This window comes from Diorhabda carinulata, chromosome 6 (genome assembly GCF_026250575.1).
Source record: "Diorhabda carinulata isolate Delta chromosome 6, icDioCari1.1, whole genome shotgun sequence".
Classification (NCBI taxonomy): Eukaryota; Metazoa; Arthropoda; class Insecta; order Coleoptera; family Chrysomelidae; genus Diorhabda; species Diorhabda carinulata.
Genome location: NC_079465.1, coordinates 21746831 through 21762194, shown reverse-complemented (window position 1 = coordinate 21762194; position 15364 = coordinate 21746831). Strand labels below are relative to the sequence as shown.

The 15364-nt window shown below is 33.5% G+C and overlaps 1 protein-coding gene across 1 annotated transcript in view; it reads right to left on the bottom strand.

Moving 5' to 3' along the window:
- Positions 1 to 15364, bottom strand: part of LOC130894794 (uncharacterized) — a 50991-nt gene that overhangs the window by 14014 nt on the left and 21613 nt on the right. Inside the window, exon 5 of the mRNA XM_057801778.1 lies at positions 5929 to 6153. Within this exon, the coding sequence (XP_057657761.1) occupies positions 5929 to 6153 (225 nt within the window). The remainder of the gene's footprint in view (positions 1 to 5928; positions 6154 to 15364) is intronic.

The following is a 15364-nucleotide window of genomic DNA, read 5'->3' as shown; positions in this document are numbered from 1 at the left end:
GTGCGCAAAATTTTAGCCATGATGGTATGCATCTTGCACAATTTCAGTTCATGATACTTGCAAATTTCTTCATATATACGTCTGATTGGAGCTTCTTTTCACTATAACCAGAATAGGAGTTCTATCAGGGCGCTATCTCCTCAACAAACACCTGAAAACCTAGCAGATAATGAGACGTGCACATAGGAAGAAACTTCATTCTCTCAAAGTGTGAAACTCCAAAGCACTGCACCTGGAAGCGTATGAAATAGAAGACGAAGATCTCTGGTAATTAGTCATCTCACATTCTAGATTTTTTAAAAGATTTAAACACTGGGTTCTCCAAGAAAGGAGGACATAATAGATCCTTTGGGTCGCAGTGTATACGAGACCCCAAATCCATACATACATGGTGGGTGTTAAATCTCAAAGGGATACCAACGCATTCCCAAGATGTTGTAGCTATCACTTTTTTGGTACTTTTTGCGACTTTTGCTTTTTTTGGCCACGGAATCTCCACTCCGATGCCACTCCACGGAATCTTTTCCGGATGTCGGATCATAGTTTCATCACCCCTAACTGTTGATCGGATTAAACTTTATTAGTCCTTGCAGCTAAACTCGAAAAATCTTCTCGACGCCGAGAATTCGAGGCACCCATCTTGCACTAATTTGAATCCTTGAGCACTTATTTTGGATTAAAAATAAAAAATAGCTGTTGCCATTTCACTAATTTATTGTTTTCTGGAGTAGTGCAGGCATTCAAGCTCAAAATGGTGTCAAACCTCCGAATTCTTTAATGCAGCTCCGATTTTTCTGAAAATTTAAAATTAAGCTTATCTTATCCTCCATATCAAGATCTACAAGGTCGCAAGGTGAGCAAATTGTTTTTAAGGGGTGAAACCCACCCTTTTCCTGTTATTTGAGATTTAACCTCGATTACGTAAAACAAAAGCTATTCAGGTATCTATAACTTGCTTTAAGTACAACATTAAGATCTTAAAATATAGTTTATTTTCTTCATTTTTTATAAGCTTCATTTTTTTTCATTACACTTTTTTCGATCAAATACATCATTACAGAGTTATACGTAAAAAACTATTGAAAAATGCGTTTTTTTTGACGAAAAATCGTACTTTTCAATTGCAAATAACTCAAAAACTATTTATATGGCGAAAAAACTTTATATGTCATTTTTTACTTCAAATTTGCTGATATTTTCTTTTCTAGGGTTATTTTTGGTGAAAAATTTTCCACCTCCGAAATTTGGGTGCATTCACATCTAAAATCTGTCAAAATTTCAAATAAATCGGTGCTGCATTAAATAATTCGGAGGAAAAATGCTTCAATACCTGGCTCCAGCATGAATCTCGCCTCCAGCAAAACAACTTTTACAACAAATCACTTTAAACAGCCTCTACATTCTGTTTTTGATTTGTATTGATGTTGATCATTCCTAAAACAAAAATTTGAGACTTTTTTCAAAACAATTTGACTAAGGGATCGTTCAAGCTCTACTATAATAGAATGGATCGGAGTAGCATCTTGAAATTTGTCACTAACGCATGGACTTTCATGTTCTGTTTGAGAATGACTCTTCTCTCGATCCCAATTATAGTTTATATACTACTCAGTATCAGGAAACAACTAACCTTTCATTAACCACATAAATAAGCATATTTACCATACAAATTTTGCTATGGTAATCAAGGATCAGTATGATCTTGATTCCAGAAGATTTGTAACCATTACTAGTTATTGGCAACTCTTGGGAAACTATTGGAGCTTCGCTGGGAAGTGATACTACATCCTCCATACAGCTCTGATCTTGTACCATCTGATTACCATTTATTCCGAAGTTTGAATGACGATTACCTCCAATCGTACCTGTTTCAGTTTATTGCTGATAATGACCAGAAATTTTATGAGGTTCTTAATTAGTAAGAAAATGTTCACCAGGCATCCATCCTTTTCTTTTTAACTAAAGCCTCGTCACCTCTAATCTGGGATGGTGTAGGTGGAAATTTCCGAAACCCCCACCACTACACAAACACCACAATTGTTCTAAAATTGAATTCGATATCTCTCTTCTCCTTGTATATTTCGCTCGATGCGACCGATACTTTCTTAAATAAGGTTAATACCCTTTCAAGTACTTTCCAATGAAGATTTCGTAACGATTCTCAAGAAAGTTTATTTTCGTCAACATTGAAATTTCTCCAAAATAAATCTTCACGGCCGAATAATTAATTAACGTTTGATATATATGGCGCCAAAAGATAAACACCTACCCGTTACCTACCTCAATACAGCTGTTCAATTTTCAATATCGAAACTTTCTTTTCTTGTAACCTTCACCATTGTTAAGTAAGAGGATACATTTCTTAGGCTTTACCGCACCGTATGACGTATTGCTTTCACCGCGAGCCAAGTTCACCAAGAAATAATAATACAGTGAAGATTATTATGAAAGTCATTAAAATTACAAACCGTCTTGTATATCTTGTGATATAAGTGAAGGTGATAGTTCGAAATGCAATTACAGAAAGGCCAAATAAAACTATATTTATAAATATAATTTGAAAATTATCCTTTTGACAAAGTCCCAATGGTATTTCCATAAAATATTTACTTAGTAACTTACAAAGTTAATAATAATTTTCTGCGAGTATTTCTCATTAAGTTTCTATTTCGTCTTGCAAGAGCTGGTGAATGATGGTCTGAAGATTTAACTTATTTTGGACCCCTATCACTCGGATAACTAATCTCGGGCGCCAAATTGTATTCGGCAAATCTGCCAAAGAGAAGGAACCTATTCTTGGTGTTGATATTACGTCTATAAGAAGTCTGCTGGCAAGGCAGGATTTGCGAAAATAGATAAAGGCACGTTGTATTAACAAACTGAGGTACAAATCTGAATCTCTTTCACACTTTGGGTATTAAGAGCGACCCGGAGTGCCGCTGGTGTATGAAGGAAGAAACAACTACAGACCAAGTTACCCAGATACCTTTCAAATTCTTTTATTGAATATAATATAATGAATAATTATTTGATTTACAGTAAATCCATTATATTCTTAGGATTTGTCTTTGACAACAGGAAGGCGCCCTTTACAACATTACAAGCTTCACTTGCACACGCCTATAAGCTCATTTACGCGCGTTTCCTACCTTTTTCATTCCATTATTTTCACTAGTATGACCACAAAGGGTATGAATTTATACTTGTTTCTTTTAAACACACATAAATATCAGCCTTTTCATAATAATCGAGTTGAAATTTTTGGAACGCGCGTTTCGATAACCAAATTATCGTCTTCAGAGATCTAAAGGAATGTCTATGCAATGTATGTGTTTTATTAGTTCAGGGAATCTGAAACTATGCCTACGTGCCGACGAGGAAGAACTTTCTCATCAATTCCACAAAGGAGTTATGGTTCTCTCCCTGATTTCACCAAAAAGTTCTGATATCTAGTAGCTTGTCTTAACACTACTGTGTTAGCCCAGGAGTTTCAAACTTTCTCATCGATTCCACCAAAGGGTTCTGGTTTCCAGTAGATTGTCTTAGCCCTTCAATGCTGCCTTGCGAGTCCAATATTCTCTCACTGATTTCACCAAAAAGTTCTGATATCTAGTAGCTTGTCTTAACACTACTGTGTTAGCCCAAGAGTTTCAAACTTTCTCATCGATTCCACCAAAAGGTTCTGGTTTCCAGTAGCTTGTCTTAGCCCTTCAATGCTGCCTTGCGAGTCCAATATTCTCTCACTGATTTCACCAAAAAGTTCTGATATCTAGTAGCTTATCTTAACACTACTGTGTTAACCCAGGAGTTTCAAACTTTCTCATCGATTCCACCAAAGGGTTCTGGTTTCCAGTAGCTTGTCTTAGCCCTTCAATGCTGCCTTGCGAGTCCAATATTCTCTCACTGATTTTACCAAAAAGTTCTGATATCTAGTAGCTTGTCTTAACACTACTGTGTTAGCCCAAGAGTTTCAAACTTTCTCATCGATTCCACCAAAAGGTTCTGGTTTCCAGTAGCTTGTCTTAGCCCTTCAATGCTGCCTTGCGAGTCCAATATTCTCTCACTGATTTCACCAAAAAGTTCTGATATCTAGTAGCTTATCTTAACACTACTGTGTTAACCCAGGAGTTTCAAACTTTCTCATCGATTCCACCAAAGGGTTCTGGTTTCCAGTAGCTTGTCTTAGCCCTTCAATGCTGCCTTGCGAGTCCAATATTCTCTCACTGATTTCACCAAAAAGTTCTGATATCTAGTAGCTTGTCTTAACACTACTGTGTTAACCCAGGAGTTTCAAACTTTCTCATCGATTCCACCAAAGGGTTCTGGTTTCCAGTAGCTTGTCTTAGCCCTTCAATGCTGCCTTGCGAATCCAATATTCTCTCACTGATTTCACCAAAAAGTTCTGATATCTAGTAGCTTGTCTTAACACTACTGTGTTAACCCAGGAGTTTCAAACTTTCTCATCGATTCCACCAAAGGGTTATGGTTTTCAGTAGCTTGTCTTAGCCCTTCAATGCTGCCTTGCGAGTCCAATATTCTCTCACTGATTTCACCAAAAAGTTCTGATATCTAGTAGCTTGTCTTAACACTACTGTGTTAGCCCAAGAGTTTCAAACTTTCTCATCGATTCCACCAAAGGGTTCTGGTTTCCAGTAGCTTGTCTTAGCCCTTCAATGCTGCCTTGCGAATCCAATATTCTCTCACTGATTTCACCAAAAAGTTCTGATATCTAGTAGCTTGTCTTAACACTACTGTGTTAACCCAGGAGTTTCAAACTTTCTCATCGATTCCACCAAAGGGTTCTGGTTTCCAGTAGCTTGTCTTAGCCCTTCAATGCTGCCTTGCGAGTCCAATATTCTCTCACTGATTTCACCAAAAAGTTCTGATATCTAGTAGCTTATCTTAACACTACTGTGTTAACCCAGGAGTTTCAAACTTTCTCATCGATTCCACCAAAGGGTTCTGGTTTCCAGTAGCTTGTCTTAGCCCTTCAATGCTGCCTTGCGAGTCCAATATTCTCTCACTGATTTCACCAAAAAGTTCTGATATCTAGTAGCTTGTCTTAACACTACTGTGTTAACCCAGGAGTTTCAAACTTTCTCATCGATTCCACCAAAGGGTTCTGGTTTCCAGTAGCTTGTCTTAGCCCTTCAATGCTGCCTTGCGAATCCAATATTCTCTCACTGATTTCACCAAAAAGTTCTGATATCTAGTAGCTTGTCTTAACACTACTGTGTTAACCCAGGAGTTTCAAACTTTCTCATCGATTCCACCAAAGGGTTATGGTTTTCAGTAGCTTGTCTTAGCCCTTCAATGCTGCCTTGCGAGTCCAATATTCTCTCACTGATTTCACCAAAAAGTTCTGATATCTAGTAGCTTGTCTTAACACTACTGTGTTAGCCCAAGAGTTTCAAACTTTCTCATCGATTCCACCAAAGGGTTCTGGTTTCCAGTAGCTTGTCTTAGCCCTTCAATGCTGCCTCGCGAGTCCAATATTCTCTTACAGATTCCACCAAAGAGTGAACTTTTTTGAGAGGAATCCATAAAAAATCTCCACTCAGACGTTTCATAATTAGATCATAAATATTACAACAGAATATTAACGATTTTTTTTCCTTTGAACAAGGGTTAAGAACTCTGGTTCTTTATATATAAGAATGTACCTGGAGCTAAGAGACTTTCTAATTTCAGTTTTTAGTGCCCTCTTTCTGTAGATTTTAAACTCTAATTCTGCTTTGATAAACAATTCAGAGCTTCGGAGTTATGTCCTTACAATGTTAGGGATCGGAGAGAACTAAACTACCTACTCTCTAACCTTAATATATTTTAGGTTTGTATTATCAATTTTATATTTAAACTGATTCTATGAACATCAGCTATTTGTCCATATTACCATAAAAGCATGCTTAGAAATTGTTCCTAACTTACGAAAATCCGAATTGTGGTATCCGATATTGTTTTTAGATGTATCGGGGGGCGCGTCTAGTGTACCTATCGCCAAAAATCCGCTTCCTCCGCTCTTCGCGACTCTTCCCCTGTAACAACATCCTCTTAATAAACCGTCACAGGGTTGGTCCAACAGCCCTCCCGAGAGCCAGCAGGTTAGGAAGAATTGGCAACTCGCGCCAGGAGCACAAACTACTTTGTCGGATCCTGGTGAAATAACGAAAAAAATTTGAATTAGTTTTATTCAACTTTAGTCGCGTTTATCAATATAAAGAGGGTTTTTTCAGGAGAAACGGATTGCCGATAGGTACTACTAAGGGTCTTTATATACGGCTTAAGAAGGAATGAAACCAATTCACTTTCTATTGGTTAAGGTTATCACACTCTTATGTTTGTGGTCAACGGTGACTATATATCCAAGTCATCCATCGACTTGATGTCCATAACGCTTATTTTCGTGCTTAAACGACCACAACTTAGTCTTGAGCACATTTTCCTCACGAATTATTAAACAGTCTGTGGCTGTCAAACAAAAAAACCATTTTTTCAAATTATAACGATGTCAATGAAACATCCCTATTGACATGAGTTCTGTTGTAGTTTCGTTTAAATCAAGGACGTATTTTTTTCGTCTTTGTACCTGGTTACGAAGCCTCATACACGTCCTTATCCGAACACTCAACAATCTGATGACAGTTAACTTGATAGCTGGATCATGTGTAGGTGAAAAATGCCCCGTTGGATGGTCTCGTCGAAACTGCGAATTTTGCTTATGAAAACTGATTTTTTTGAAAATGAACCGTCATTAGACTTTTTAATGATAAAAACTGTCAGTTGACTTATTGAACTGTCTTTCCTAATTAAAATTATTCTGTGAAAAGTCTCTACCAAAAGAATTAATCGTCTACTTCGAAAAATAAACTGCCACTTGTCTTGAGAGATTTTCTATTTCAAAAATATATCATTATGTATATTAGGACACTGTATTTTTCAAAAATATGTCCTTAGTAAATGTAATTTTTCAAAAGAAAGCTGTCATTTGTTTTTTATTACTTTCTTTAAACAGTATTTGAAATCGTCATTTGTCTTTAGTATATTTTTTCCAAAACGAATTTGTCATTTGTCTTTGAAAAGGGTATTTCTCAAGAATTAACCATCTTTTTCAAAAAAATAAACCGTCATTTGCCTTTAGAGACTGTCTATTCCAATAATAAATGTTCATACATCTTTAGAGACTGTATTTTCTAAAAACAAACAGATATTTGTTTTTATAAACTGTCATTTTCAATAATAAATTGTCAGTGATCTTTAGAAACTCTTTTTCAAAAGATAACTGTCATTTGTTTTCTATAACTGTTTTTAAACAGTATTTATTGTCGTCATTTGTCTTTAGAATATTTTTCCAAAAAGATTTTGTCATTTGTCTTTGAAAAGGTTATTTCTCAAGAATTAACCGTCTTTTTCGAAAAAATAAACCGTCATTTGCCTTTAGAGACTGTCTATTTCAATAATAAATCTTCATACATTTTTAGAGACTGTATTTTTCAAAACCAAACAGATATTTGTTTTTATAAATAGCCATTTTCAATAATAAACTGTCACTGATCTTTAGAAACTCTTTTTCAAAAAATAAACAGTCACTTGTCTTTGGAAACTCCATTTTACATATATAAATCGTTATTTGGTTTTAGAGACTGTCTATTTGAATAATAAATCTTCATACATCTTTAGAGACTGTAAATTTCAAAAACAAACAGACATTTGTCTTTAGTAAATATTATTTCCAATAATAAACTGTCACTAATATTTAGAAGCTCATTTTAAAAAAAAAACAGTCATTTCTCTCTAGAAATTGCCTTTTTAAAAAAACTGTCAATTGTTTTTTATAACTGTCTTTAAATAGTATTTAAAATCGTCATTTGTCTTTAGAATATTTTTTCCAAAAAGAATTTGTTTATGAAAAGGGTATTTCTGTAGACTGTATTTTTCAAAAACAAACAGACATTTGTCTTTAGTAAATGTCATTTCCAATAATAAACTGTCACTGATCTTTAGAAACTCATTTTCAAAAAATAAACTGACACTTGTCCTCAAAAACTGTTATTTTTGAAAATATACTTGTCATTATAAACTGTCTTCTTTTTATAAAAATAAACCGTCATTGGTCTATAAAGTCGATAGTTATTCGAAAATCATTTGTTTCTAAAAAGTGTCAGACCGTTACAAAAATAAACTGTTATTTGCTTTTGAAAACTATCTTTCCAAAAAAATTAAACGTCATTTGTTTTAGAAAATTGTATTTCTCAGACACTGATGTAATCTGTCTTTAGAAACAGACTTTTTCAAATATAAACTGTCATTTGTCTTTGGTAATTGTTTTCTTTATAAAATAAACCGACATTTGTCTATAGAAACTGATTTCACTAAAATAATCTGTCACTTGTCTTCAGATATTATCTTAAGTCATCATATGCTAATAGAAATTGTCTTTTACGAAAACTAAAGTTTTTAAAAACAATGTTTTTCCAAAAAATTGAACGTTTGAATATTTTAAAAATTTTAGTTCCTAAAACTGAACCATCAATTACTTTTGAAAACTATCTTTTTCAAGAAATAAACTCCACATGTCTTCAAAAACTGTCATTTCCAAAATATACTGTCGCTTGTCTTTAGAAATCTTTAAAATCTGTCTTTTTCAATAACATCCATTCATTTTTCTTTGAAACTATCTGCCATTTATTAAAATACGAAAATCAAAATAATTTTTGTTATACAGGGAAAATAAAAAATGGAATTTAGTTCGAAAAGTACAGGTTAGAACGTTGATCAAATAGGAATTGAATGAAACAAATTAAAAAGTATTCCGAAATTTATAAAAACTGTCCAAAAGAGTGAATAGTAAAATATGAGGTCTGGCTATTGAATAACGAGAGGGCGCCCTAGACGGGTGGGGTAAGAAGCTAATAGTGCGTTGAGTATCTAAATATCTTGTCTATGCAAGTACAAAAACACGTTTCCGTCACTATTATAGTATTTGGGCAGCAGCAGTTTAAAGCGAACTTGTTTCTTTCTCGTGACAAAAATCTTGTATGTATCAATCTCAAATTACTCGTTAAATTGAAAAAAACTCCGACTGAGTGCTATAAATTGTTGGAAGAGGCCTATGAGGACAATTCTGATTCTCGTGCACGTGTTTTTGAGTGGTATAAGCCCTTTAGTGAGAGCCGAGAGAGCATTGAAGATGACCAGCGCCCAGGTCGCCCTGTGACTGTTTCAACTCCTGAAACAGTAACCAAAATCAACCAAATCGTGCGTACAAATCGTCTAATGAGCATCCGGATGATTGCTAAGGCTGTAAACGCCGATAAAACATTTTATACCTAGAATTACACATGACAAAAGTCTGTGTGAAGTTGGTGCCAAAAAATCTGACTCCTGATCAAAAGCTCTTGCGTCTTGCGGGTCTGCTCAGATTTCTTTGAATGGTTAGAAAAAGATCTGCTTTGAAAGGGACCCAATCAATTGAAAAAACGTTTGGAAAGGTGTGTGTTTTTATAATAAAACCCTTTTTTGTAATCCCCATCACTTTTTAGATCTTTTCAGAACGTCTGTAGAAGGAAATGTGTCAGAATATACAATTCCCACTCTAGAGGCAGAAACTTCACTTTCTTTTGTTGAATTGTCGTCTTTGTCAGATTTATTATGAGTCGATTAGAAAAAAAAACTTATACATGTATAAACGGATTGAATTTTTTCGACATTTATCAACTAGTGTAACCAATAAAAAGTGAATTTAACATATTTATAATCTAAACATTCCTAGGACGCGGCGATACCGGATTGAATTATAATCGCATTTTTAATGTTAACTGCGGGTTCGAGTTCAATCACCGAATTCTCTAACAGTGCATTACGAAATTAGTTGCGCAAGAAACACCTAACGGTACCCTATCAAGTTTAGAAATCCTGTTTGATTTGTTAATTGAGATTTAAACAAAGATCGCTCGACGTATGACAATGATGGTTCTTTTGATTTCTTTAAATATTCTGATTTTATATAATTTGCGTTTCGTAATCGCTTCTGTTTTTTTAAATATATCTCAAATTTTTTTGTATACGCTTATTGTTATCTGTTTTTGCATTATTTCCATTATTTTCCATGGCGTCCATCTTTATACAGATCTATTCCGGTTGTTTCTATTTTTTCCTCAACTATCTATTTCTATCTTGTTTTTTGTCGTCTCTCTCTCTCTCTCTCTCTCTCTCTCTCTCTCATTCTCTCATCTTCCTACTTTTTCGTTGCCTTTCGATTGTCTCTTCAATTTTTCGTTTGTCTTTCTGGATTTCTATGCCTGTCTTCGACTATTACCTTCTTAGCCCATCATACATTTCTTTATTTGGTACCTTTTGACTGGTTCTTTCCATTTTCTCTTTTTATCGGTTATTCTCTTCTTCTCTCTTCGCCTTTATTAATTGTCATCTTTACATTTACCATTCCGCAAAAATAAAACGTCATTTTTCCTTGAAACCAATTTGTCATTATAAAAATGTATATATGTAAAAACTGTCTTTATCGAAACTAAACAGTCATTTGCCTTTCAAAACTGTCTTTGTTCAAAAATCAACCATCTCTATCTTCGAAAATTGTTTTCACATAAACTAAACAATCATTTGTTCACTAAAAATGTCATTTGCCTACCAAAACTGTCTTTTTTCAAAAATAATAAACTGTCAGAAATAAAAGGTCATTTGTTTTTGAATACTGTCTGTTCTCTAAAAAAGCTGTCATTTGTCATTCAAATCTGTCTTTTTCGAAAATAAAACGTCATTGGTCTTCAGAAATTGTCTTTCTCAAAAGTACACTGTCATTTGTGTTTCGTAACTGTCTTTCTCAAAAAAAGCTGTCATTTGTCTTTCAAATCTGTCTTTTTCGAAAATAAAACGTCATTGGTCTTCAGAAATTGTCTTTCTCAAAAGTACACTGTCATTTGTGTTTCGTAACTGTCTTTCTCAAAAATAAAAGGTCATTTGTTTTTAAATACTGTTTTGAATACTGTCTGTTCTCTAAAAAAGCTGTCATTTGTCATTCAAATCTGTCTTTTTCGAAAATAAAACGTCATTTGTTTTCAGAAATTGTCTTTCTCAAAAGTACACTGTCATTTGTGTTTCGTAACTGTCTTTCTCAAAAAAAGTTCTCATTTGTGTTTCGTAACTGTCTTTCTCAAAAAAAGCTCTCATTTGTCTTTCAAATCTGTCTTTTTCGAAAATAAAACGTCATTGGTCTTCAGAAATTGTCTTTCTCAAAAGTACACTGTCATTTGTGTTTCGTAACTGTCTTTCTCAAAAAAAGCTGTCATTTGTCTTTCAAATCTGTCTTTTTCGAAAATAAAACGTCATTTGTCTTCAGAAATTGTCTTTCTCAAAAGTACACTGTCATTTGTGTTTCGTAACTGTCTTTCTCAAAAAAAGCTCTCATTTGTCTTTCAAATCTGTCTTTTTCGAAAATAAAACATCATTTGTCTTCAGAAATTGTCTTTCTCAAAAGTACACTGTCATTTGTGTTTTGTAACAGTCTTTCTCAAAAATAAAAGGTCATTTGTTTTTAAATACTGTTTTGAATTGAATCATCATTTGTCTTTAGAAATTGTCTATCTCAAAAGTACACTGTCATTTGCTTTTCATAACTGTTTTTTTCACAAATAAACGGTCATTTGTCTTTGAATACTGTTTTTAATACTGTCTGTTCTCTAAAAAAGCTGTCATTTGACTTTCAAATTTGTCTTTTTTGAAATTAAATCGTCATTTCTTTTTAAAAATTGTCTTTCTCAAAAGTACACTGTCATTTATTTTTCATAACTTTTTTTCCACAAATAAACGGTCATTTGTTTTTGAATACTGTTTTTTTCAAAAATTTGTCATTTGTCTTTCATAATTTTCCAAGAATAAGCCATCTTTGTCTTTGAAATATTTTCTTTGTAAAAAATAAATGATACTCTATATTTAAAAATTGTCTTCTTCAAAAATAAACTGTGATTTGATTTTGAAAACTGTTTTTTGTCCTTGGTATTTTTCTATCTGTTCCGTCTTTTTGTTATCATTCCGTATTATCGATTCTCAAATTTTTATCGTTTCTTCATTTGCCTTTCTGCTTTTCTGCGCTTCTTTTCGACTATGACCTTATCCGTTCTTATTGTATATTTTCATTTGTTTGATTGGTTCTTCAATGCTCCCTTTCCATTATCACTTTCCGTGTTTTTCCTCATCCCTCTCTGATTACTTCTCTCTTTCTATCCTTCCATCCACCATCTTGCTGTTTGTCGATTTTTTTTATTCAGTGTTTCCAATTTATGTTTATCTGTCTTTGCATCCTTTTTTCTTGAAGAATCATTATTTTTCGTTATTTTTCAGATCTACTCTTTCTTTCACTTCCTACATTACTTCGCTATCTTTTATTAACTTTCTGGCTCTTTTTTCTTTACATTTCTACATGTGTATCTTGCGCTATTTTGTATTGTTTTCTTTTTTGTTTGTATCATTTATGTCTTGTTTTCTTTTTCAACTAAACCAATGTCTATTTTTACTTCTTCTTTCTATCCATCTATTCCAATTGACCTTAAACTTCTTTCTCATCACAAAGAATGTGAAAAAATTTTAGTTTCCTTTAATTCTATCCTTGTTTTACTCGAAAATCACAAAGAAATGTCTTGTGTATGTCAATTAATTTACGCAGAGAACCCTGACATGTTTCAAGTTCAATTCAAAATTGAACGTAACGAAATTGACAGAGCGGAAAAACCACAGTTTTTTTTTTATTCTTTATGAGTGTCATCTTCGAGTAAAATACTTTCTTCTATGAAGTTCGAAATAATTCAAGCGATCTTGAATTATTGTTATTAATTTTTCCTTCATTTAAAATTTAGAAACAATATCAACTGGAATGGTAGAATTGAGGATTTTGGAATAGAATTTTGTCTTACCCTGATATAGGATTCGTTTCCTCTGCAAGGCCTCGCTTGAATACGATTGAATATAGATAGAGAATAGAGAGATAGAGAAGAAGAATTGGAGAAGGAAAGGGGATCATATGACGATAGATAACCACGAAAGAAGTAATAAGGGAAAATAGGGAAACACTTTTTGAAATGCCTACTATGTCTGCTAGCTCGCTTGATCATCCAGTACCTCTTTGTGGATTATCTTCAACATTTCTAGAGTCGTCACCTCATTTGGTCGACCACTGCGATGCTGGTTATCGCAGGTCGTATGGCTAAGCAACTACCAACATCTCTAAGTTTGGCCAGGTACTTCTGGAACCATCTTCGTACAAGAATCATTGAGACAAAGATAAGGAAACACATTGATGGAAAAATTGAGCTTATAGAGAAGATGTAAAAAAGATTTATTGATATAAAAGCCTCAATAGACATGGGATAGTATGATGAACATAGGATTCCCCAAAATATTATAGAAAAAAACAAAACAAAAGTCATAGTTCTTTGATTCTAGCAAAGAATATGATAATAGGAATAATAAAATGGAAGAACTATGAAATATGAGATAATAATTAGCTTCAAAAAGCTAGAACTAGTAAAGATAAACGGATAAAGACAATAAAGCACCTGAGAATGGAAGGAAATATAAAAACCAAAAAACATGAGGAAGATCTAATAATTATAGAACAAAGAATAGATAGAGATCTGGAAGGCATTTGAGAAAATGGAAAAATAAATTTAGAGATAGCGAACTGGAAAATGGATTGAGAAAAAGTGAAAACTAGGGTATAAAGGGTATAAAGAGATTTAGAAAAGAAGATTTTCTTCTACCCTCTTACACCGGTGGGTAAATGCGATCAACTCTAGGGTTGTTTTATTTGTCTATGATATTTTGAACTTCAAAAGTTATTTATTCCATTTAAATGACTGACTAATATTAATTCTCATATTGATAACTGCTCAATAACAAATATTAAACATTCAAAATCCATTATACAACTAAAAAAATATCAAAAATTCTTGTATATCATATTTTAAATTCGAAATTTTCACCGAAAATTGAACCTGACGTTCCAAAACTGAGATGTAAATCTCGTTGTGGGTTAGTTTCCGAAAAGTCTTTTACATTTTCAAATCGGATCATTTTCTTTCAGTCTATTCTTTATTTTTTCAATTAACGCGTCTCAATATACGGGTATGTTCCTGAAGTTACGAAAAATAAAATTATCATTACATAAAAATAATTCTTTGAATATCTCTTCGTGGGTAATTCCTCATAGTTATACCTGCATGATTGTTGATTCTATTAGCTAATAACAAAATATTACGTTATATTGGTTAAGTAACTTTTTAAATATTTCGAAAATACCTCATATCGACAAGATTATTTAGTTCATCTCCTCAATTTCGCATTCGCAAAATATTACATCTATTAGACGAAGGTTACTACGTAAATTTTGAGATGTGGCAACACCGATTTGAATATGTCAAATCTTTCATTGTCAAGTTTGACATTTCTAATGGTGAACGTACTCAGAACGTGTTATCATACGAATGCCATTTGAGTTGTTTCGTGCGGTAATTTTCTATGAATACTTCTCACTTTGAAGCACAATCTCTAATCATAAGGTATACCGTGAAATTGAGGCATATTTGAGCATTAGTTCAACTCGCATACATGTTGCATGAAAATTTGGCTGTCAAAAAGATTTCTTTGCGTAGGATACCGCATAATTTGACAACAGTCAAAACATTTATCTCGAAACTTAAATAGCACTTCTCGTTTATATATCAAACACCTCAACAAAATCGCAGCTAATTGATTTTAAGAGAAGCTCGTTGTGGTAATTTCATTGCTGAAAATGGGTTATGGTTTATTCTAAAAGCCCTGATATAGAAAAAACTTTCCTTTGCAGGGCTGTAATTTTTCGCGAGGAAAAATCTAGAAGTTGAGAAAAAAATACGGTAAAAGTCAATGGTTCGACGAATCGAACAAAGCTTCTGAATTGTGTTAAATTGAAATCAAAATGTAATGCTCCATATGTAGTAAAATAGACCGAAACTAAAAGATTAGTCGACGAAAAACATTTTAATCAATGATGATGATCAAATCCGCATTTAAGAACACAAATCACAACTAACGTCTTAATATAGTGAAGAAAAATCTTGAAATATATAATGTGACCACTTCCTTAAATAATCTTGTGGGCAAACGAATTGTAGTCTTCCGAAGCGCGTGGTTCTAACGTTTAGGCTCCTCTGCGGTGATTGAAAGGTTCCAGGTTCGAATCCTGGCAAGGTCACCATGTTTTGTAGAAGGGCGAGTGCCTCCAATCAGTGGGAACTTAATAAAACCATATCTTCGATATCACTGGTATATTTCCAATAACGCTTACACTATATTATGTCTACTGACCTCTGAAACA